We start from the raw sequence: 25058 nt of genomic DNA, 5'->3' as shown, positions 1-25058 counted from the left end.
TGCTACGTGACAAGATGTGGAAGAGTTCAAGGGGTGTGAATACTTTTGCCAGTCTCTCCTACTTCCTGCTGCACATTTGCAGTCAGACTGAGGCTTTGAAGATCATCATCAATTCATGCAGGTCAGGCAGGTTCTTCAGTTCAGCTTATTTTCATGTTACTTATATCTGGGAATACATCGCCATCTACTGATGGATGAATGGATGAAGTCCATCAGGGAACCAGATGTTTTTATGTGGATGTTTGAGCTTTGATGGTGTTTTTAATGGTAAAAACACAAATGGACAGATAAATAAACTGACTAAAATAATAATACTGGGAGCTATTTGTCAATAGCTAAGTTTAATTTGAAAGCAAATTATTAACACTGAAATAACTTGGAAGTACCATTTATTTACAAAAAGACAAGCAACTTTTTCCAAATAGAAATTCTTTGTTAATTTCACTCAATAAAATCTAAATACATTTTATTTGGTAAGAAGAATTGATTTAACAAATAAAAAAAAAATTAAGAACATTTTACTGTAAAGGTTTTTTTGTAATAAATTTTACACATAGACACACAGACATACGACCATGCACACTCTCTAGAGAAGCCAGTTCACCTAACATTTTGTCATGATTTTAAAGCGAAAGTCTTTTCATAGCTGGATTTCTTGCACAGGTGGCATCTTATCCCAGTTCCTGACACATTCTTGGACAAATGTTTATCTTACAGTCTGCAAGCCTAGGTCCTTGATTTTATATCTGAGTGGCCAGAGAAGTGATTGGAACACCTGTACATTAATTCCAATGACTTGGATGGATGAGGAAATGTGTAACGCTTGTTAAAGGCTAATGACAAGGAACTGACTATATAGATGTAGAAAGATGTTACCAGAAGAGGGTTCGTTGAGGAGCCCGAGGTGTGAATAATCACAGAGACAAAAATAAGGTTTAACTAGTTTTGTATTAAAGTGGCCAAGACACACACAAAAAAAAAAACAACAAACACACAAACATTAATAACAAAACAGTTTTTGATTAATTGTCCCCAAGGTTCAGTTAGGTTAGATTGTTAGTCCATACGCTATGGTAATCCAGGGTTGGGAAGAGAATAGTTTTTATCCTTATAGGAAAGAAGAGTCTGTATCCTACCGCACAGGTAGAGGTCTTAGCTCGCCATCTTCAGTTGAATTAGAAGAAAAAAAAGTTGTTGTGAACCAGATTGTAGTGAGGGTGATGTCCTTTTTCTGGCATAAAAAAAAAACCTGACCTAGAATGGTCAAAAAAAAACAAATGAGCAGTTCTTAACCAATGAGATCTGCATGTTTAAAATATGTGTGCATTAAATTTTGGAACACATTTATACATGCAGATAGTTTTCCATATTTACACATTTTACCAATATATATACAAACATATATATATATATATATATATATATATATATAGCTATAACAAATAACTATATAAATAAAGAAATAAATCGTTTAACAGATTATCACAAAAGTTTTAGATACTCAAAAACACATTGTAATCAAGTGCACTTTTTTTCCCATAAATCATGAATATTCAATGTATATAAAAAAAAAACTCTTTTCCAATTAAATTACTTGAGCAGAGAAAAATACTCAAGCAGATCTTAAGTTCTTAAGTTGCGCAACAAATTCCACAAGTACGTAGCTACATTCAAATATTTATTTAATTTTCAATGAGGTAAGAGGAAGGAAGAAAGAAAAAAAAAACTAAACCTCATTGCTTTTCTAATGATCCAGTCAAAAGCTGGAAAAAAAGGGGCGCTTCTGTTAAACTAAAATGTAAAGCAAAATTCGGCTTGAATGTAAATTAAAAATAATTTATATTAAACAAGCAGAAGCGATATTTTACACACTACAAACGTAGTTCAAAATTCATAATAACGCTGGGACTCAGCGCGGCAAGGAATTAAGTGGAGGCAGCGGTACAAACAAAAGACGCAGATCGCGGAATATAAACTTAAATCTAGCCGCTGCAAACAAAATAAATGACCCGAATCGGAGTTAACAACTCACCGTTGAAGGGATGACAAGTTGATCTCCGTCTGTGTAGTGGTATTAATGAAAGACAACATGAGCGGTTTGGCCCAAGTTGTGAGAGAGAAGCGAGTCTGTAAAAAGTTACGCTTGGTGAGTAATCACACGATGTTAGTAAACATTAGGAGATTGGTTTTGTAGCGTTAAAACACTCACCCAAAAGACAGCTTATAATATTAGATCTTTAGGAAGATCCAGTAGCTTTTTTTTTAAACGAGACGCCAACAGAGCATGCAACAGCCACAGGTGGGGAATGGAGGAGGGAGTGGCACTCTGACTCCGCAGGTAAATAGAGTTGGGGTGATGTCGCACAGGGCGTGGCCCGTCAAATTAAAAGGACTTAGGAGCTGAGGGCTACACGTTCCCCCCCTGAACTCATGTACGGCCCTGTACATGCAGCGGGCTGACGGCAGACGGCTTGTTTACTGGTAAGGGAAGGTTGGACCTCATCAATTTCAACAACATAATTAAAGGCGGTGCTTAGTCCATGGAACAAAGATTGGATACTTTGGAGCAGTGGATGGCCCAGCCTGGAGTATTGGAACCGCTCAGGAGGACGACGTGTTCGGATAGGTCGATGGCCTGGTGGTTCGGACCCGGGACTGGACAATTCAAGCTCAGAGGGTGAGTCAGATTCAGAGACAATGCTGACGGGGTCTGGAGTTTCCGGATCAGAGGAAGCGCTTTCTTCAGGCTCCAGGTTAGCAGCAGGTCTTAAGTCTAAGTGAGTATTTACAGCTTCAGCTAAGTGGTCAATGGTTTCTTGTGACGATTCAGATTCCGGTTCACTCTCAATCACACGAGGCCCCACTTCCATCAGAGGTTCTTCAGTCCGGGCAGACTGTGGTTGCTGGCCAGGCGGGACCACAGCTGACTCAGCCGGATGAGCAGAAGTGGGCAATTCGATTATGGATGTGAATCTGACTGGTTCTGAGATGGAGAGAGGTTTAACAGGAATCAGTTCTTCTTCCGACAGGATATCTTCACCACCATCATCAGGAGGATTGAGAGGTGTGCTTTCTGACGGTAGGGAATGTGTCACTTTCTGTTTGATTTGTTTGGCAGGGGCTGAGAGGAAACCACAGGGTAATAGCAGGTCTCGATGGAGTGTACGTACAGGACGGTCCTTGTTTTCTGGCTTCACGGTGTAGACTGGAAGTGGACTGGCTCTTTTGATGACTGTGTCACCGATCAGCAATTTTGTGTTTTCCCCTTATTCTCACATTTCTCACCAGCACACGATCTCCCACCGACAACTCTGAAGGAGTGATGTTCTTGTCGAAACGGGTTTTGTTTTTCAGCATCAGCTTCTCAGAGTTCTCAATGGCAATTTGGTAGCTTTCTTCGAGGTGGGCTTTCAGCTTTTCAATGTACTGAGAGTGAGAGGAGTGCGTTTTCTCTCCCAATGGCAGTCCGAAAGCGAGATCTATTGGGAGGCGTGGCTGACGTCCAAACATAAGCTCATAAGGGGAGAATCCTGTGACATCGCTCCGGGTACAGTTGTACGCATGCACCAGTGGTTTTACAAAATCTCTCCAGTGTGTCTTGTCGTGATCATTCAAAGTTCCCAGCATGTCCAGAAGGGTGCGATTAAACCGTTCTACTGGATTACCCCGAGGATGGTATGGGGTGGTACGGATCTTGCTGATTTCTGCCATTGCACAGAGTTCTTTGATAATACGGCTCTCAAAATCAGGTCCTTGGTCACTATGGAGCTTCTCAGGGATGCCGTAATGTACCAGGAAGTTGTCCCATAAGCACTTTGCTACGGTCTTCGCTTTTTGGTTTGGCGTGGGAACAGCGACTGCATACTTTGTGAAGTGGTCAGTTATCACGAGTATGTCTTTGGTATTGCTCCGATCAGGTTCCAACGACAAGAAATCCATGCATACCAGTTCCAAAGGTCTTGACGTTTTGATGTTAACCAGCGGAGCTGCTTTGTCTGGCAGTGTTTTCCGTCGGACACATCTTTCACAGTTCTTTATTTTGTTGTGGACATCTGCAGACATACGAGGCCAGTAAAACCGGGATCTTGCAAGGTCAAGCGTTGTCTCAATGCCCAAGTGTCCCATCTGATCATGCAGCTGGTATAATGCTTCAGAGCGACATTCTTCAGGTAGCACAAGCTGGTATGTGGTTTCACTCCCAATCTGCCTTCTCCGTACAAGAACATTGTTGTGGAGCTCCAGTTTTGTTAGTTCTCGCAGGAGTAAAGGTAAGTCTGGAAGTTCGTCCCTCAGAGAAGTAGGTGGACTTTCTCCTCTTTCCAACTGTGCAACAACATGCTGTATGACGGGATCGGTGTGCTGTTTGGCTGCAATTTCATCAGGAGAGAATGCAGGTATGACGGGTGAGGCAAACTGTATGTCATCAACAAAACTGTCTGGCAGACTTCCTGGATCAGTGGTGAGTGTCTGGACCAGAGCAAGAACTTGGTCTTCAGCAGTGGAACCATACACAAGCTGTCGGTCACAAATGGCATGGACTGTGTGCTGGTCTATGGAGACAGGTGAGGAATCTTGTAGGTGATGTTGGGTGAACCTTAAAATTCTCTCACGCTCTTTTTGTGTCAGGTGGTCATCTGGCAACACCTCATGCGGTCGACGAGAGAGACCATCTGCGTCAGCATTTTGCTTTCCTGCTCTGTAAATAATCTTGAATGAGTAGGTGGAAAGGGCAGAGAGCCACCTGTAGCTCGTTGCATCCAGCTTTGCAGAGGTAAGGAGGTAGGTCAAAGGGTTACTGTCTGTGACCACTGTAAAAGGTGTGCCGTACAAATAGTCATTAAACTTTTCGGTCACCGCCCACTTCAATGCTAGGAATTCCAGCTTGTGTGCAGAGTATCTGGCTTCACTCCGAGACAGGCCCCTGCTGGCATAAGCAACCACTCTGTTCTTGCCGTCGTGTTCTTGGTATAAAACAGCACCAAGTCCTGTGCAGCTGGCATCTGTATGCAGGGTGTACGACTTGCTAGGATCGGCAAAGGCGAGAACAGGCGCTGAAGTGAGCTTTTGAATGATGGTCTCAAAGGCAGTCTGACATGCAGGGGACCAGCGGCCACCGAAAGGCTCTTTTGGGTTCAGGTAGGTCTGGGATTTTATCAATGGTTTTCGTTTTTTCTGGTTTGGTGGATAGCCTGAGGTCAGCTCATTCAGTGGTTTGACGATGGATGAGTAGTCTTTCACAAAGCGTCGGTAATAACCGGCAAATCCGAGGAATGAGCGAAGTTCCTTGAGGTTCTGTGGGACTGGCCAAGATGTTAGGGTGGCAATTTTCTCTGGGTCTGTCTCAACTCCATTCCTCGACACCACATGTCCGAGATACCGCACAGATGGCTGGAAAAAGACACACTTCTCCACAGACAACTTCAGGCCAAACTCCTTTAACCGCAGCAAAACCCTCAACAGCCGCTCTTCGTGCTCTTCCAGCGTCGGAGCGAACACGATTAAATCATCGATGAAGACGAGTGCTTCTTTGAGGTTTAAATCGCTCATGCACTTCTCCATCAACCGCTGAAAAGTGGAGGGCGCATTTGTAACTCCTTGCGGCAAGCGGTTAAACTCCCAGAAGCCTAGAGGACAGACGAAGGCGGTTTTGCATTTATCAGATTCCTCCATCTCGATTTGATAGTAGCCGGACTTCAAATCTAGGACGGAAAACCATTTTGATCCGGACAGGGCCGTAAAGGTGTCTTCTAGCTTTGGCAGAGGATATGCATCTTTGATGGTTTGAGTGTTTAACTTTCTGTAGTCTATGCAGAGTCTTACGCTGCCATTCTTTTTGCGCACCACAACGATGGGGGAAGCAAATGGTGAGTCTGATTCACGTATTATGCCAGACTCCAACAGCTCTTGCAAATGTTGTTTGACAGCATCCAGGTCTTGTGGGTGGATGGGCCTGGGTCTTTGCTTAAAAGGTGTTGGGTCTGCAAGTTTGATCTGGTGCTTTACTTTGTCAGTGCAACCAAAATCAAGGTCATGGTGAGCAAAGACTTCAGGAATGCTATCGAGCTTGGAAATAATACGTTGCTTCCACTCTGGGGAGATGGGTGAATCAGCAAAATTGTAGTTCAGCTTTGACTCTGATGACTTTAGGCTGTCTTGCTGGCACACACTCTGTTGCTTGTGGAGGACTGACTGGAAGGCACACAGCTCTGCGATAGCAGCACGGGCTGGAAGGATGACATCGTGGTCAGACTCATTTGTGATGACAACTGGGAGATGGCACGGTTGGACTGAGGGAAGATCCACCAGGCATGACTGGACCATCAGGCCGCCGGGCAGGGAGAAAGATGTTGGATGCTGGATAACGACAGACTTCTCACCTTGTAACACTGGAGCGATGGATATAGCATCCATGACAATGGTTTTTCCAGCTGCGAAGGTCTGTGGACTGTTGGTCTGTAGCTTTAAAATGCCATGGTGATCATCAGTGGCAAGCTTGTGTCTTAGCTCTAGGATCTTCAGCACAGCTCTATGCCCATATGGTACTGGTTGGAATTCGGAGTCTTTGATCTCAGAGTGTTTCTCATACACCACATCCAGTGTGCTGGTACCAATGAGGACTGAGGGCTGTGATGATCTGAAGTCAGGTACCACCAATGCCAGAGTGTTCACATTCACTGACTGTCCCAGGAACTCAGCAGGAAAGGTAATGTCCAACTCCACAAATCCTAAGTAGGGCACAGCTTGTCCGTTTGCACCTTCCACCTCCAGCAGGTTATTTAGGGGCTTGATCTCGTGGTCGGACAAATATGTGTTATAGAAGGAGTGAGTGACAGTGGTAACCTGGGATCCGGTGTCAAACAAGCAATGAAAGTTTGAGCCTTTTATCTTGACCTGTCCTATACTTTTTGTTCCAATTAATCCTTTGGGAAAGGAGTTTCGTGGTGTAAAACGTTGATTTTGGGGACACAATTCAGTAGCAGCTTCCACCTGTCCCTCCGAAGAAGCTGCATTTAGTTTAACTGTTTGGAGTTCTTAGCGTCCCATGCTTGCTGCTTCTGTTTCAGCTGTCGGCGCTTTTGTTCAACAAGGCTGGAGTTGGCTAAATTTGTGCAGGCAGGAACAATATGTCCATCTTCGCCGCACTTGAAGCAAAACCAAGGCTTGGGCCTGGTGGAGACATTGACTTTTGGCTTTAACTTACTCTGCCGGTAATCTGGTGCAGAGGCGGGAATTTTCTTCGCCAGCAAAGCAGACATCTGATTTTGCAGTTTTACCATTTGTTGTTTCAGTTCATCAATGGCGCTGGTGTCCGTGCGGCCACAGACACAGGAGGATGCACTCTGAGACTGCAGGTTGGCACGATGTTTCGAGGATGTAATGTGTTTCTTCATTAAGGACTCTTTGGCCAACTGCCTGTCCTCTTCGGTCCGGAGCAGGAACAAAAGTTCGGAGAAGGTAGGTGGATTGTCTTTTTTTTGCTCAAGCTGTAATTTTGTAATGACAACATTGTCCCAGCATCCTCTGCAGAACTGTTTCAATAGATGCTTGTCAGTGTCTCTTGCTGGGATTCCGCCCCGCTTCACAACTGTGCTCAGTGTCAGTTGCAGTCTTTGCAGGAAGGAAGACCCTCGCTCTCCGTGGTCCTGAAGAGTGTTTAGGAACTGAGCGAAGAGCTCTTCTCCATCCTGGACAGTGGCAAAGGCTGAGTCGAGCACTTGGGTGAACATGATTGGTAAAGAGTTGGGCCCCAAGCTTTTAACAAGGTCGGCAGCTGGAGGGAGCAGGCTTTCTAGAATGCGCCTTGTAACGTGCAGTGGCGACAAGGTAGGGTCAGCTCGCAAGAGTTCAATATGGGAACGCCATGAGTCGTAATCTGCCTCATTACTTGGTTTAGGAATCCTTCCAGAAAATGTTCGTAGGCGCAGTGGGGACAAGGATTGGAGGCTCATGTCGTCCTTTCTCACAATGTGCTCCACGACAACCCTCTGTACTTCTGGGGGATTCAAGTCGTGTCCAGAAAGAGAAATCAGCTGTCCTGGATTGGCAGCTGTATTGACTAGAGGAGGGTCTGCTGATTGGCCAGTGGAAGAATGACCCACCGACTGAGAAGTTGATGGCATCTGAGACACAAGGGTTGAACCTGACATGGTCTGCCCCGTCTCCAGTACATCAACTGTAGTCTCTTGTCTCTCCTCATCTTCATCATCATCATCATTTCCTCCGACTTCTGCCAGATGTCCACTTATTTGATCCATTACCTCTTTAATAACTTCTTCAAAGGGTTTTCCACATCGGTAAGCAATGCGTTTGAGCTCATGGAGGTAATCAGTGGAAGGTACAGTGGGGGCAGGAATGATGGCAGTACTCCCCCCTGTGGCTGTGGCATAAAGTTCATCCGCAAGTAGTTTTATTTCACAGACTAAACCAGACTTGCTCTGTGATTCAAATTTATATGGCAAAAGAGGCTTCAATTTATTCAAAGCTGCGTATGTATCATATTCAACAATCAGGTTTTTGTAAAAAGAACTGTCAGAATCTGTAACAGTAAATGCCATTTTTAAATCCCCATAAGTACGCAAATAATCAATCAACTCATCATCTGCTTGAGTGTTAGTCACACCGGTAGCAAAAACACAATGGGAAACCTCAACCCCTGTTTTTTCAATGAAATCCATTTCAGACACTTCTGATGCAAGTTTAGTCAAAAAACAAAAAACAATCTCAGTAATTCACAATGAATATTCACACATCAGACTCCTGGCTAGCTCGCCAAATGTAACGCTTGTTAAAGGCTAATGACAAGGAACTGACTATATAGATGTAGAAAGATGTTACCAGAAGAGGGTTCGTTGAGGAGCCCGAGGTGTGAATAATCACAGAGACAAAAATAAGGTTTAACTAGTTTTGTATTAAAGTGGCCAAGACACACACAAAAAAAAAACAACAAACACACAAACATTAATAACAAAACAGTTTTTGATTAATTGTCCCCAAGGTTCAGTTAGGTTAGATTGTTAGTCCATACGCTATGGTAATCCAGGGTTGGGAAGAGAATAGTTTTTATCCTTATAGGAAAGAAGAGTCTGTATCCTACCGCACAGGTAGAGGTCTTAGCTCGCCATCTTCAGTTGAATTAGAAGAAAAAAAAGTTGTTGTGAACCAGATTGTAGTGAGGGTGATGTCCTTTTTCTGGCATAAAAAAAAAACCTGACCTAGAATGGTCAAAAAAAAACAAATGAGCAGTTGTTCTTAACCAATGAGATCTGCATGTTTAAAATATGTGTGCATTAAATTTTGGAACACATTTATACATGCAGATAGTTTTCCATATTTACACATTTTACCAATATATATACAAACATATATATATATATATATATATATATATATATATATATATATATATATATATATATATATATATAGCTATAACAAATAACTATATAAATAAAGAAATAAATCGTTTAACAGATTATCACAAAAGTTTTAGATACTCAAAAACACATTGTAATCAAGTGCACTTTTTTTCCCATAAATCATGAATATTCAATGTATATAAAAAAAAAACTCTTTTCCAATTAAATTACTTGAGCAGAGAAAAATACTCAAGCAGATCTTAAGTTCTTAAGTTGCGCAACAAATTCCACAAGTACGTAGCTACATTCAAATATTTATTTAATTTTCAATGAGGTAAGAGGAAGGAAGAAAGAAAAAAAAAACTAAACCTCATTGCTTTTCTAATGATCCAGTCAAAAGCTGGAAAAAAAGGGGCGCTTCTGTTAAACTAAAATGTAAAGCAAAATTCGGCTTGAATGTAAATTAAAAATAATTTATATTAAACAAGCAGAAGCGATATTTTACACACTACAAACGTAGTTCAAAATTCATAATAACGCTGGGACTCAGCGCGGCAAGGAATTAAGTGGAGGCAGCGGTACAAACAAAAGACGCAGATCGCGGAATATAAACTTAAATCTAGCCGCTGCAAACAAAATAAATGACCCGAATCGGAGTTAACAACTCACCGTTGAAGGGATGACAAGTTGATCTCCGTCTGTGTAGTGGTATTAATGAAAGACAACATGAGCGGTTTGGCCCAAGTTGTGAGAGAGAAGCGAGTCTGTAAAAAGTTACGCTTGGTGAGTAATCACACGATGTTAGTAAACATTAGGAGATTGGTTTTGTAGCGTTAAAACACTCACCCAAAAGACAGCTTATAATATTAGATCTTTAGGAAGATCCAGTAGCTTTTTTTTGAAACGAGACGCCAACAGAGCATGCAACAGCCACAGGTGGGGAATGGAGGAGGGAGTGGCACTCTGACTCCGCAGGTAAATAGAGTTGGGGTGATGTCGCACAGGGCGTGGCCCGTCAAATTAAAAGGACTTAGGAGCTGAGGGCTACAAATGCTTTTAGCATCATAGTGTACATACCCTTTTGATTGTTTATCTTAGTCAGTTTTAGACCAGATGACCATTGCAAGAACTGGGTATGAAGAGTTAGATCAACAGACCACTTATCAGTAACTATGCATTCGGGGTGACTTTTCAGTCATTTTTTAATGCTGGTGTTGATGTGGCAAGAAAAACCTCTGCCTTTGTAATAGGAGGAACACTGCCAAAGCCCTGCAAAATGACCTCCAACAGGCCACAAACGGTTTGAAACTGACTCCATGAGGATGGTACGGAGGCCTGATGTCGACAGATTGGGGGCTGTGCTCACAGCCCAACATGCCTGGCATTTGCCACAGAACACCAGTGTTTTTACTGAGCACATGTAGATGGATGAGTCTAGACACTGGTGATCAATCTGCTGCCTGCAAAATCTTTTTTTTTTTTTTTGGAGGGCCACATAGGCCTCCATGTGCTCACCAGAAGTAGAATGACTGCCATTAGATACCAAGGTAAGATCCTTAAACCGCTTGTTAGACCATATGCTGGTGAGCTTGGCCCTGCACTTCTCCTAATGCAGGAAAATGCTATGTCCGCAGTTCCTGCCACGTAAGCTTGCACCACTGATTGTCCAGGATTTGGGGGATGCTTTAGTCCAGGTCTGGGAGGAGATCCCTCAGAACATCCACCATCTAATCAGGAGCATGACCAGGCTTTGTGGGGTCATACGGGCACATGTAGGCTACATCCAATATGAAGTATAATTTTGACTTGTTTTGAGGACATTGCCTTAAAGTTGGATCAGCCTGTAGTTTTGTTTTCAACTCAAATGTTGTGCGACTCCAAATCCAGGCCTCCACTTAATTTTATTTCCATTTTTTGCTGTCAGCACATTCACCTTTGTACAGAACACAGTATTCAATAACAATATTTCATTCGTTCTGATCAAAGATATGACAATGGACCATAGCCAACTTTCCTCACATGTAGCCATGAATGATCTAAGCATCTACACCGATTCTGGTGTGACCCAATGTTTCTAGCTATATAGTGTATATGTGCCTCAGTGTTGTGAATAATAAAATGTCCTTTCTCATAACAGGACCCTTAAATTTGATGCTTTCAACCACAACTGGATGCATTTTTCTTTCAAGCCACAAAATGAAAATGTTTATTTCACCCTGTAAATCTAACAGGACACCCGCTGCTGTGAGCTGGTCCAATATTAAAAGACACTCTTGAATGGTGAAACAGGAAATCTCAAATTGTTACACAAAATCAAAAACATACCTGACTGAACATTTGAATTCAGTATAAACCCCACTTGAAAAAGGTGAAGAAAAAAAAAGTAATAATACATGCACAGGATAATGAATTGACATTTTCTTTAAAATTCTTCATATGTGCAGATGGCTTAAAAAAAAATTTAAGAACTAGTAGTTCACAGAAAAGCCCATCTGCTATAAATAGAACAAAAAGACTTGGATGCTGAAGTTAGGTCCATGAACCCAGGTTTCTAATGAACATCTGAAGTTATTACAGTCTAGTTGGATTCACTTACACTGAAAATGATCAATTTGTACGATAAACAGAAAAGTCAAATCTAGTCAGAAAAAAAAAATAGAAAAAAAAAATCAGAGGTACAAAAGAAAACGTCATATCCATGACGAAAAAAAAGAAAAAGAAAAAAACTTAAACTGTACATCGTTATCACACAAATCAGTAGCGCCGTCCAAAGGCTCCCCCCTGGATCCCTCCTCCCTGCATCATCTGGTTCTGTCTGTTCAAAGCTCCAGACAGAGACTGAGATGTTCCTGTGTTCATGTAACCTCCACGGCTGCAAGACAGAAATCATCAATTAGTGCTGGCCCATCTTATGGCTTCTAGGAAGCAAATAAGGAAGTTGAATAAAAACTCCTTAACTACTCACCCTGACATTCCTCCACGTGGCATGTGGCTCTGTCCTGGAATGCCCCCCTCTCTACCTGGTTTAAGGAGAGAAAACATCAAGGTTGTTGGTCTAAATTCCAAAGCCACCACAACTTATGAAGGTATTCATTCACACTTTATCATGTGCAAGCTTAAATGTCCATCCATTTCTCTAGTAAATATTACCGGGCTGTGTACAATATATAAATGACCAATCTTAAAAACAGAAGTCACTCAGAGCTGACTGAAGACTAGACGTTAACAGGCAATAATGGAGGAAAACATTAACTTGGGATTTTTCACCACTCAGGAAATAAAACATAATATAAAGTCAGCGCCACAAAGAGACTGTTTAGATCAAAATATACTTTTATAAATAATTAGTTGCACCTTTAACTGGTGCAATAATGTGCAACATTTATGTAGCCTGATAAAGCAGACCAAATGTGAGATTAAATGTGTAATTTAGTTTGGCCCAAATGAATGAGACGTCGGAACATTGTTGATGAGAACAACCCATTGCCTATTGGCCAACACTCTGTCCATTGAGCGCAACTGACTGTGACGTAGTAAGTGCAACAGAAAGCTGGTGGGGGGAGTGTACACAAACAGCACTTCGGTAAAACGGCGAAAACGTCCCTCTTAAAAATGAATGAGCGTAGAGCCTCTTCCTGCTCACATTTCAACAAAAACCCCAAGTCTAATCCTTCCAAAACTGATTCCAAAGCTAAGTCAAACGAGAGCTGTTCAATAGTTGTTGCCATCTTCCTTGTTGTGCTTTCTCCTGCGTCGCTCAGCTTTGTCGTCCCGCCCTAAAAACCCCGCCTGCTTTGCATCCAGGAATTCAAAACATATCTCTGCGTTGTGATTTGCCCACCAGTTCTAGGGCCTGGGGCATTGATCGAGGCTAGACCACTTGCAGGCAAAAATGATTTTGGCAGCTGGTGTGTTGGGCTAGTTTACTAGGCTAACATTTATGCCCTTTCAGAGCAGCTGAATGAATATGAATGCAGTCTTTTTCTGAGTTCTATTTGTAAAACATCACATGTCCAATGATCTAGGAGGATCACTAACATAAAGTTATGATTACCTTGCCATGGTCTGTCTCCATCCATCTTTCTGCCAGAGTCCCATTCACGGCCCTCCCTTGGAGAAAGAAAAATAAAGTATTACTACTGTTCATATCAGACCGGATTTATAATAGCCTGGACAGAAGGTGGCGGTATGTCTGAGTGATGCTCACCTAGGGTTCACACGCTTATCATAGCCTCCCCCCCAGGAACCTCTGCCATTTCTGTCTGAGAAGTTCTGCAGAAAGAAACAGGTTATAATTGCTTTTCTTTAAAGAGTGAATTTAAAGTGAGCTGTTGGATTTTTGCTCATTAGATTTATATAACAAGTTTTCACTAAGCTATTAGCTGAATTTATGACACCCCTGAACCTTTGTACCCACAGGTCTTGCTTTTTGAGAGTGTCAAGTACAAATGGAGGATCCCAGCCATCTTACCGGGCCATCGCCAGTGAAACGGCCACGATCTCTGTGATCAAAGTCCTGATAGCGGTCCTGGCGACCAAAGTCTGAGCGGCCAAAACGGTCATCCATAGCCATGCGCTTGTCTGGCCAATCGTCCTTTCTGGAAAAGAAACCAATACTGAGTTGTACTTCAAGGATAGTTCAGTAAATCTACGGGCAATGAAATAAATGTAGTTTTACAGACTATCACTGAGCAGTCTACCTTCCATCCATGTCATATGGCCTCTTTACGGGGCGTCTGTCCTGCTCAAAGCGCAGCTGCTCTTGCTGCCTCCTCAGTTCCTCGCGTTCCTTCATTATCCTGTCTTGCTCGCGACGCCGCTCGTACTCGATTCGCATCCTTTCACGCTCCAGGAACTGGCGCTCCATTCGGTCTGCCTCGAGGCGCTGTCTTTCTACCTGGCAGCAAAAAAAAATCCAACCACAACCGTTAGGCAATGACGAGAAGTTGGAAAACTTCTAATCTTCTTCTTCTTCTGAACACACCTCCAGCCATCGGCGGCTGTTTATCATCCTCTCCTCCCTCTCTCGGAAGAGGCGGATTCGCTCACGTTCTGATGGATTATCACGACCGCGATCACTGGAAGTAAAAGGGAGATCTTTATTTAGCATCTACTCTACATCACACTGCCCAGACCACTGTAAAGGAATCCATAAAGGAGTTTTCTTTTCTTTTTTTTTATATGTAAATCAAGAGAACAAGGTCTGTTGATGCTTTTAATCCTTACTTGAATCTAAATCTTTCAACCTCTCTTATCTCCCTCTCCCTCTGCCTCATTTTCTCCCTCTTTCTCTGCGCCTTGATTTGGGCAAACGTCAAGATGTCTCTTCTCTCTTTGCTGGAAGAAGCACGACTCCGACTCTTAGAGCTCTAAAGAGATACAAGAGAAGGTGTAACAAAAAAAAAATAAGCCACTACAACACTGTTTTGATTAGAGGAAAAGAAAAGTTGTGATAATGCAGAGCTCAAAGTAAAGCAGATGAGGAATCGTTTTCTCACCCTCTCCCTGCTTCTGCTTTTGGTCTTGACGCTGACGACAGGTTCTCCCTTAGATGAGTCCATAACTACTGTCCTCTCATTTTCATCTATAGAAAAAAAAGTAGAGGGTAAAACTTAAGATGCTCTGTGAGTTTTTATTTTTTATTTTAAGTCATTTAAAATTTAAAACAAAAAATGAGTCACCTTTGTCATCTCCTGTCTTATCACCCTTTTCAGATCTACATAGAAGAAAAACAAGTTTTTTTATAAGACAACACATTAACACATGTCCAAGATGATATGAACACCCAGAAATCAACCTTGTATTCTTACTTGGAGTCAGTAGAGTGTCTCCTGTCGCTGGCGGACTTGCTTGAGTCAGCTGGCTTTTTGCTTGCCGGCTCGTTTTTAGCCTAAAAAGAATAAGAATACATTTGTTTTTAATATCAAAATGTGTGTCAAGTTATTGAAAAAATTAATCTCTTGTTAGCTTCAGGGAACTTCCAACTGATTCTCTAAAACCATAAAGCATTTTAAGCATGCAAGGAGGCAGCCTACAATGAATTGAAGACTTTTAGAGGGTTTTCTTGTTCTAAAAATAAGAGCAAAGCCTAAACGTAAAGTAGTAAATTTATCTAAATAAACAGCAAGATTGGAATAATTCAATTTGAGCTCAAAGTTATATTTGGAGCCGGAGGTAAATGCGTCATGTTGTAAGCATTATTCATTACTGTTAGTATAGTATAACTAACAGTTGTATGCATGTATTTTATGCATGTTGTTGAGTTTGTCAAAAAGAAAAGGCCCTTCAGCCTTCATCTTGTTTCCAGATGGTCATCTGGATGTGCAATGTTCACCAGCATGGGAGGATGAGACTGTGTGATTGAATCCCTGTTCAAACAGTATTCTGCTTAGGCTGCAGAAATAAAGCCTTTGTGAAAGGCTGCGTGTCCAATGTGACCACAGGCTGAATTTTGTACCATTACTCACATGTCCAGGTCGGGTTTTAAACAGGATCAACAAGAAAAAAAACTGGTAGGTTCTTGGTTCTGGGCACTACAGGGGTGGATGGAAACCATTTAGAAATATCGGACCTGGTACAGATCCAAACAGAGCAGGACAGCTCACTGTCCACTGCTCATAACGAAGAAAGAATACCTTTCATATCCAAAGAGGCATTTGGACCCGAGTTCGACCATGTAAAAGTTGTTTAGAGCCACAAAGTATAACCCGACTTTAAAAAAAAAAAACTGCCTTTTTTATTATCTCGTATAGTAAATTATTTACCAACAAATTATGTATTTTTAGCTTTTAAAATACTATTAAAACATATAAATTCAAAGCTAGTTAAAGGATAAATGGTTCCAAAAACATTTTTGGTTCTTTTAATGTCATTCTTTTCCGTCTTATAAAAACCACTAAAGCATTTCAGACTAGTGCATTATTTAGTTCTTTAAATACATTTTAGCCTCTATGAAGAGGGTCCAAAGAGTCGCATGTGGCTCTAGAGACACAAGTTACAGATCCCTAGTCGAGGATATTGTTATGGATTGTTGCTTGCAGCCCATGGGATATCCCTAACTTCCAGACGTTCTACCAAGCAGACCTGATCACCCAAGATGTGGACTGAAGAACCTCATTGCAGCAAACTACTCTGCAGCTTAAGCAAATGTTTCGGTATCCTAAGTCCTGCTCTGGATATTCATAGGCTACGATGTCAATTAACCATTACCAGCAGCAGCAGAACTGAGGACTATTAATCCATCAAGTCACTAATAAAATCATGTTCCTTTACATACCCTCTCTACAAAGATCATCTTTCCATGAAGCTCAGTCTTGTGTAGGTGACTGATACAGTTGGTGGCTTCCTCCGAGGATGACATGGTCACAAACCCGTAGCACCGAGCCCCGGGGCTCTTAGCGTTGGTAACCACCTTGACTCCAACAACCTGGAGGAAAACATAGTACCCACAACTCAATATATAAAAATACTTCCCTTTTTAATCGAAGTATAAATTGGAAATTAGAATAAAATTACCCATTTGAAATTCTTTGTCTTAGGGTTTGAAAAAAATAAAAAAATCTTTTGATAAAAGTTTAAAATAATTCATTTCAAATACTTTTGCACATCTTAAGTATTCGGCAGATTATTGACTGCCATTCGCTTTGTTCATTTTGTTGCATATCTTCCAACAGGTCAATCATTAGTGAGTAAATATTGCTTAGAAAAATTAATCAAATCATTGTTTATATAAGAATTTATATAGAAATTAACATCAATTACTTCCTTCTGATCTAATTAAGGACTCTACAAAAATTGAAAACATGGCTAATACATGCTCAGTGGGAAAAAATAAATTCATCCTTCAGAGATTTTGTTCAAATTAGAAAAAGAGAAGGAATGATGCCAATAGTGGTGCATCCCAAAGGATTTATAGCCCCCCATGTAATTCAGCATAATTTACCTTTCCATGTTTGCTGAATAGCGCCTTTAGATCAGTCGCTCTGCTGGTGGAGGACAGCCCACTGACCCACAGATTTCGGCTAGTGTTTGCTGCGGGAACAGGCATTTAATATAGGTGAGCTCACATGCAATGAACACTGCAGATAAAAAAAAAATGTAAATAAAAAGTTCCTCTCACTCTTTTCATCTTTAGAGTCCGGCTTGGCTTCCTTTTCTTCAGAGCTAGAAAGAGGAAAAAAGTTGTGAATAAACAAGAACTAGAGCATGCTGGAACGCCTATCATACTTAGCTTTACTAAGCTTCGATGTTTCAGTAAAGCGCTTTAATGGTGATTAAATGATAACACACTCTTAACTTCATTACCATTTACTAAACAGTAAAGTGAGACAGGTGAGTGGAGGGCATGAGAAAAATCATCACAACTCCGGAGGAAAATTTACCTTGAAAGAGCATCCAATTTTTTTTGTAATCACAAAGGGGCCAATGCAACAGAGATAACCATTTGGTTTCTAGTAGACAGAAAGCAACAAACCTCTTGTTCTGATCATCGCCCTCTACAGAAGAGGACTCTTTCAGTGCTGAGGTTGAATCCGGGGCAGCCTCATCCATTGTCTTCTCGTCCTCCTCACCCTTCTTAGACCCCTTTTCTGAATCAACAGATTCACCCGAGCCACCCTGTTCGCTTACACTAACAGCCTCTGAGCTTTTGTTTTCAGTTTCAAGTGTCTCTTCTGGGACGGTATTCCCATCCCCGGCCTCTTTGGTGTTATCCCCATCCTCGGATGCAGTACTGCTGGCCTTGGCGCCAGCGTTGGACACGCCGTCTTCCCCTCCGGCAGCTTGCTCTTCTTCTGGGCTCTGGTGCTGGTCTTCTTTTAGTGGCTCTGATAAACAAGACCCGGCTACTTTGTTATTTTCTACGGATTTAACAGGAATAGAATGGCAGAGTTTAATCACTTCTGAAACACATCAATGGTTAACGAGGAACTGGCACGGCCTGGATTAGGAACCTCATGATCACTTGGCTGTGCTCTTAAAATCAAGTATCAACAGAAGAAGACCCTAACAAAGAGACTGGAAGAGGACCCAAAGGCTGCAGAACAACCAATCAACTAAGGTGCGGCAAACGATTGGGTTCATTTCTCAAGGAGAACCACATATCTCTAGTCTCCTGATCCAAAACACACAAATACTGTTCAGTTCTGAACAGAGCCACAACACCAGCTTTTTAGCAGCAGCCACGGGTCGCTGCAGTTCCATATTCTTCCAGCAGGGGCACATTCTCCGAGATCCAGGTTTCTTTGGACAGAACTTCAGCTCAGGTGGAGTCGTTCCATTCCCACGTCATTTCTGCATTGCACAAATCGTACGGGATCTTCTTTTTCTTTGTCTCAATTTAGCAAAACCTAGAAATGCTACAATCACTTGCAATGGCTCAATCATCCCTGACCATAAAGAAAATATAATTGCTGACATTATGCATCAGACTGTTAACTGTTTGAGAAAAAAACAAAACATTTACTTGATCATCACAAGCAGTGTGGATTTTTATTTTTATAGGTTAACAAAATCACAGCACAAAGTCAGCAATTTCCTTTGGGCTTCCAGTCTCTCCTTGTGGTTGAAACTAAACCGTTTCATATCCAACTCAACACGAAAACGAACCTTTGATCAACCTTTTGCTACTGTACCTGTTTTTTCTTCTTCAGCATCAGCATTTGGATTCTGGAAGGAAAGAAAGTAGATGGATGAGTTGAGATCCCCTTTAAACACGCAGGCCAAAAGTCAGTCCTCCAGGGCCGCTGTCCTGCAGGTTATAGAGGTTTCCCTGCTTTAGCACAGCCGATTCTGATAACTGCAGTTCAGGAAAATCTGCAGGCCAGCAGCACTCAAGATCCGACGTAGGATTGCCTACCTAGTCTTGACTTTCACATAGTAATGTCCTGATACAATTTTTTCCATTTCCAATACTGAAATTCCAGTTTTGAGCAGTGATAACATTGACCTGATAGAATATCAGCTCAAATCAATAATAATTATGTCACTCATTTTGTAGTTTAGAATATTAAACAAGGTTTAAGCAATATTCCTCAGAGAACAGTCAACAACAGGTAGGACAACAAGTGGCCTATCTATTATTAACCAGTGGGTTACATAAACAGAAGCAGAGTGTTTTATCTGTTTACTTGGCTTTTATCACAGGGTTTAGATGCAGACTTATTTGGGTATTTTTTTGGCTTACATCCGTATCAGATCAGGACATGCCTCCTTTCACATGCATTTTCAATCAGGTCCATAAACATTTCCATAAAAAATAAAAAACTTTTCCAGAACCAAAACTCAGCCCTATCTCAAAAAACGAATTAAAGGCAGGAGGTCAAATCTGGTCGTGGTTATTCTAAAACAGATCATTTTAAGAATATTTTGTGAAATCCTAATTTTTTTCTTTAGTTGAGAGAAAGAAAATACACTAGTCATCGCTTTTTTGGAGATCTCTGCCAGACCAAATTTAATAACTATTAAATTTCCACTTTTTCAATTACTGAATGAGTTATGCAAGTTACTAAAAACAAAGAAATCAGAAGGTTGAAGAAATGCTTCACTCTTGATTTGTCAAATAAAAAAAATAAAAAAACATTTAATAGGAGAGTGTAAAGCTTTCTCATTCTTTGAGCTAATGGAATAAAGCACATTCTAAATTTATGATAATTCACTTTTCTTGTCTGAACACTTATCCAGAGTTAGAAAATTTGATCTGAAACAGCAATCCCATTTAACCATGTCCAAATACACCATGGACAGAGTTACTAAACTGGCTGATAAACCTGTCACCTCTTTATTTCACACACCAATTTCAAACCAGCCCTACTGATAAATGAGGGAAAATCAGTTCTCTTTTTAATTTAAAGTGATTGTAACTTGGGCAGATAATTGTGCCTCTTACCTCTGTCCCTTGAGGTTCTTGCCCTGACTCAAATTCAGTGAAGTTGCGTTCATCCCCCAGCAATGCGTTGTCATCTTTGTCAGGATTCTCTTCATGTTCCGGATCATCAGCTGACATTCCAACTTCATTCTCGGTCTCATCCAGAACGTTCATGTCAAGGATGTCCATGTCCTGCATGTTCTCATGGCCGCCCAGAAAGTCATCCTTATGATAAAAAAAAAATACAAATCAAACTGTATTTCAGCAGCAACATCAGCACTTTAACTCTGTTGAAAATAGGTACTTTTCAAAAGCATACCTGTTCATCACGACAATCCTCCTCCATAGGGCCGTCTTCTGTTTCATCATCTTGTCGGGATTCTGAGGAGAAAATGCATTTGTTCATTACGATGTAACATGGAGGAAACTAGGCATGGGCCTGTTAACAGCTTCAAGATACGTCAGTGGGAAAAAGTCAGTTGTGATTAGTTGCAGCATCATGAGCCCTTGCCCTGCATATCCCAGAGTAGCTGCTTTCAGGGAGGAGGGGATTGCCCCAGACTTTTCCTCCTGCTTTGGCACATTCGGACACTGCAAAATGCGCCCACAGTTCCACTTTGGAACTTATTATTTTCCGCTATAGGGGAATATTTTGGCCAACGCAAGAAGACAGATGGCAACGGCTTGGAGGCAGGCTGCCCTGCATGTTCGAACAGCTGCAGCCAGAGGAAGCAATACAGTATCACCCAGCAATGTTCGCTAAATTCAAGGCAATGGAATTCTTAAAATTAAAGTTCTACCTTTAGCATCAGGCATTGGTGAAACAAATTAATTTATTGAACTTTATTCATCTCACATTGGAGAAATTTACCAGGGTGTCACTGCAGTGGACAGCTTGGGTCAGCTACTCTGCTGTTTTTTGGAGCTGTTGGAATATCTGGGAGACAGCCAGAAGATGGCAAAAGTGCATGTATATCTACCACTTGCATGTAGCACATTTCTTTTGACACCCAGTTTGGCTGCTAAGCGTTTCTGGAGCACAGCGTGTAAAGGCAAGTGCCTGGTTCACCAGTTGCTAAATGGCTTGCCCTGTCTCCTCCACCCATGCCCAGCGCCATTTATCTTTGAGACATTTATCTATGGTTGTGACATCTTCCCCGGAGTTCATTAACTGCATTGTGCCCACTCCATGCAATTCCGTTCCCTCCCTCGCCCTTCTCTCCAAACACAAAGTTTCTTTAATTTTTATTTTTACACATCTCTCAGTTGAATGGAGCTGTAAACGCCTCAAGGTGACTTTCCATGTAGAACTTCAGCTCAAATACAGTTTCAAATTTTAATGATAAAGGAACTACACACCAAGGAGAATGGGCTACATGCCAAAGTCCACTGCTTCCTCCACTACTTCAGTAACCATGACAACATTGGTCAGACACACCTGGATTAATAAGTCTGTCCAGTGAAGGCTGCACATTTTAATTTAATTTAAATTGATTCTTTAAAGGTTTATTACCTTCTGATTCTATGGCATGACGCCCTTTATTACAGTTTAATGGCAAAAATATACTTTAAGCATTTTAACATGAATAAAAAATTACAGCTTTGTAAAGTGATTTCTAATCTATTTTTATTTTAATGTCAATAACATTTAAACTAACCTTTTAAAATGTGCATTTTTATTACAAGGTTCAAGCAGGTATATTTTCTATATGTATCAGTTTTTAAATAATGTTTTTTTTCTTCTGGATATCAAATTTAAAAAGCAGAGTTTACTCATTTTTGTTATCCATATAATTGTACTGGAAAATTAAAACCATTGTGTAAAAAACAGCGCAAACGTTTCCTGAGGTTACCTTACCATTAGAGCACAAGTATTTCATGCATGGGCGTAGGTTTGCATAGGGACCAAAGGGACATGTCCGTACCAAAATTTTGGACCGACCTACTTGTCCCTACCAACAATTACATGTGAATAACATGTTTATAATTTACAATACAGCGTTGTTGCAGCAGTATAGGAGTTCTGGATGGGGAATATTGACAGACGAAAACATGTTTTATCTAAAATACAAAATGTTTATTTATTTATTTATTTTTTTTACAATTTTGGTATAATTCCTACTCTAAGTGGGTCGCTCTGTGAGCTAAAGACATGTTTTGGAGTCTCTATACCCCAGTTAATAATTAACCGATTTGTTGACATTATTTCAATAATTGATTTATCCAATGATTTGTTTCAGCCCTAAATAAAATACATGATATGGGTTAAACAGTAACTGCAGCCTAGATGTACAACTTGTGGAGTGAAGTTAATATCCTCATACCCCATTTACACTACCCTTGAAAAACCGGTCCATGCCTAGACCGGTTCGAGCTCGGATCAGTTAACCAGGCCACACTCGGTTGTGACGACCATTTACACATCACGCTATCTTGGCTCCTCGACTCCTCGCCTCCTAGTGATGATCTGCGGTATTACTGCCAGTATTGAAGGAGGAAATCAAGCAGTTGGTGGTGGTAATGCATCAAAAGTTGTTTGCCAACCACCATAAAACACAAGAAGAAGAAGAAGACGAAGAAGGAGGGAATAAAGCAAATCAAAATGGCGGCGCCCGTCACATTTGGAAAGTTATGCTTGATTGTTATTGCTGTACTTCGGTTTTATTATTTAAAATGCCATTATTCAAAATGTTGCAAAGATTTCGATTGTTGTTTATAACTACTTCTTCTGTTTTGTGTTGGTCGGCAAGCAACTTCCGGAGGGGCATTACCGCCAACTACTGGAATGGAGTGTGAATCGGGGTGTGCAGCCACACGGAGATGGCATGTTCTGCTCATGCGCTCCTGTTATCAGAGAACCAAGCCAGGGAAAAACCGAGCCGAGCCCACCTCTGGAACTGGTTTTGCAATTAGCTCGGTTTGGTTGTGTCAAGCTCGGTTCAGTTCAGTTTGCTTTCCATTTACACACGATAAGTTATCTCAGTTACTTAGCTTGGACTGGTCTCGGCATGGTTTTTCAAGGGTAGTGTAAATGGGGTATCAGCGTCAGTTCCTCTTCTAGTTCCAGTGCACAAGTAAATATAATACGTTTATTTGGCATCCCTTTAATCTATTATTTCGCTTTGTTTCGTCATAAAAACAGAACATTTAAAATATAAGAGTGGGTTTTACTTTGTTTACCTCTGCACAATTCTATATCTTCAAAATAAAAAAAGTTTAAATCCACATATAACGGACATATTTAGACTATATTCTGTTAAATAGGCACAGATTTACCTACTGTCTTAGTCACTAGTAATTTCAAAGACAAACCTTTTTCAAAATGGAAAGGAGTCCAATTTCCTCATTCATCAGAGCCAGTTATTGATAAACAGCATCTAGTGTGTGTAGTGCTCATAAGATTTGTATAAATGTACCAAGAAATGCTGCTTTTCTCTGTAAACGAAATACACCCTGATTTTCACGTCAAGCATAAAAAACGAGCATGCATATTTTTGCATAGGACCGATGACATCAGACCAATAGTGTCCCTACCAAAGCTGAAATCAAACATACGCTCATGTGTTATTCAACCAGCAGGCCTGATTGATTCAATGAGGCAGATGTTAGCCTAGCCAGCTGCTCTTGTTACCTTTCGTGGACCGCTTGGGTGTAGCTTTCTTGGGGTTAGAATCCGGGATGAGGACAATCTCCTCTGGATTCCCTCCTTCTTCCTCAATCGCCTGTTTGAGGATAGAAAAGAAAAAAACACTTTGGTAGATTGCACAAACACGGTCAGAAACACGGTGACGAAATTAAATGTATGCTCTACGGAGACCAACGGCTCAGTTAGCTTCAGCGCTAGCATTCCGTTTTAATACATTTAGGCAGAAATGCGCTTGATAAACCAACATGAAAACAGCACCGAACCCTCAAATATGTGATGGCTTATTAAATTCGCGATTGTTTCGTTTAATATGACAGAACAGTACCTTTTTGAGACGCTCCGACAGCACGCTCTTGACGCCAGTAGTGTCCAGGTTTCGTTTTTTCAGTTCGGCCTTCAGGTCGATGACTCTAAGCTCCGACAGTTTACGGACCTCCGCACCCTCAGGCATCTCCATTTCACCTGATGGATTCGCCATCGTTTAGGTAGGAGAATGATTTCTAGGAGGTTTAAAAGAATGTTCAAAATAAGTGTAATAGACTAGCGCTGCTTCGCAAATGGAAGCAGCAGACTCGGAAAAGCGACAGCAAAATGGCGGACGCGACAGGTCAAGATAACGCAATGCGCATGCGCAGACCAGAACTGTCTGCAGCGCTCCACCACCTCATTGTAAAATGAGGGTTTGACAGAAGAAAAACCCGTTACTTCTGAAATAATGTTCATACCTGAGATGGTGAAATTATGAACAATCCTTATTCTGTTAAGTATTTCATGTTTAAAAATAAAGAAAAGGCATTGACATTTTGTAAAAAAAAAAAAAAAAAACAAGATGGAAGCATACTTTTCCATAAAAGGTTGGTATTTGTTGAAAATCGTCCTCCTAGTTTCCAACCTTATTACAGAAACTGATCTAAAAAATCATTACTGATAACTTTTATGCCAATCTATTGTAAAGAAAGCATCTTTGCATTCGAAGAAAATATGCATTGCTGCAGTAAATATCATTTATAATTTTTCTGGATAAAACATTTGTTAATGTTTTTAAACTAATGGTTAATAAGAGGGCAAGTGTAAGTCTAAAGAGCTGGTATGCCCCCTACGCAATTGTGGACTAGGACGTTTCTTTGCAGATGTAATAGCGCGAAATGTTCCTCTTAAACCCACCTGATACTGGGTTGATTGACCGGACCTT

At 41.1% G+C, this 25058-nt stretch overlaps 1 protein-coding gene and 1 long non-coding RNA gene across 5 annotated transcripts; both read right to left on the bottom strand.

Moving 5' to 3' along the window:
* Nucleotides 1-825: 825 nt before the first annotated feature.
* LOC119780850 lies at nt 826-3227 on the bottom strand. Its single transcript, XR_005280454.1, has 3 exons — nt 2210-3227; nt 2033-2127; nt 826-1254 (listed from the first exon to the last, which is right to left on the bottom strand). It is a non-coding gene; the product is annotated as an uncharacterized LOC119780850 (long non-coding RNA).
* Nucleotides 3228-11238: 8011 nt separating this feature from the next.
* On the bottom strand, nt 11239-24481 carry safb (scaffold attachment factor B). 4 transcript variants are annotated; one of them, XM_038281071.1, is made up of 20 exons: nt 24192-24481; nt 23852-23942; nt 20540-20601; nt 20242-20445; nt 18989-19022; nt 17830-18214; nt 17476-17519; nt 17299-17390; nt 16633-16782; nt 15167-15246; nt 15038-15072; nt 14855-14940; nt 14583-14725; nt 14341-14434; nt 14057-14253; nt 13828-13954; nt 13564-13628; nt 13411-13466; nt 12322-12376; nt 11239-12228 (listed from the first exon to the last, which is right to left on the bottom strand). In XM_038281071.1, the coding sequence occupies exons 1-20, from the start codon at nt 24342-24344 to the stop codon at nt 12111-12113; spliced, it is 2271 nt and encodes a 756-aa protein (XP_038136999.1). In that variant the 5' UTR covers nt 24345-24481; the 3' UTR covers nt 11239-12110. The 4 variants fall into 4 exon arrangements, with proteins under 4 accessions (XP_038136999.1, XP_038137000.1, XP_038137001.1 ...); XM_038281072.1 differs by having other exon boundaries at nt 17299-17387; XM_038281073.1 differs by having other exon boundaries at nt 17830-18181.
* Between the last annotated feature and the right edge of the window lie 577 nt (nt 24482-25058).

This window comes from Cyprinodon tularosa, unplaced genomic scaffold (assembly GCF_016077235.1).
Source record: "Cyprinodon tularosa strain WSP-4 unplaced genomic scaffold, ASM1607723v1 ctg167, whole genome shotgun sequence".
Lineage (NCBI taxonomy): Eukaryota > Metazoa > Chordata > Actinopteri > Cyprinodontiformes > Cyprinodontidae > Cyprinodon > Cyprinodon tularosa.
This window is presented reverse-complemented; position numbering and strand designations above follow the sequence as displayed.

Bases quoted from the DNA above. Each gene is read 5' to 3' on its own strand.
- safb (XM_038281071.1), bottom strand. From the start codon at position 24,344: ATGGCGAATCCATCAGGTGAAATGGAGATGCCTGAGGGTGCGGAGGTC. The intron at 14,435-14,582 runs GTAAGGATTAAA...TTTTACTTCCAG, and splicing joins GTTGAAAGATTTAGATTCAA to TGATCGCGGTCGTGATAATC. The intron at 13,629-13,827 runs GTAAGATGGCTG...TTCTTTCTGCAG, and splicing joins GTTTCACTGGCGATGGCCCG to AACTTCTCAGACAGAAATGG.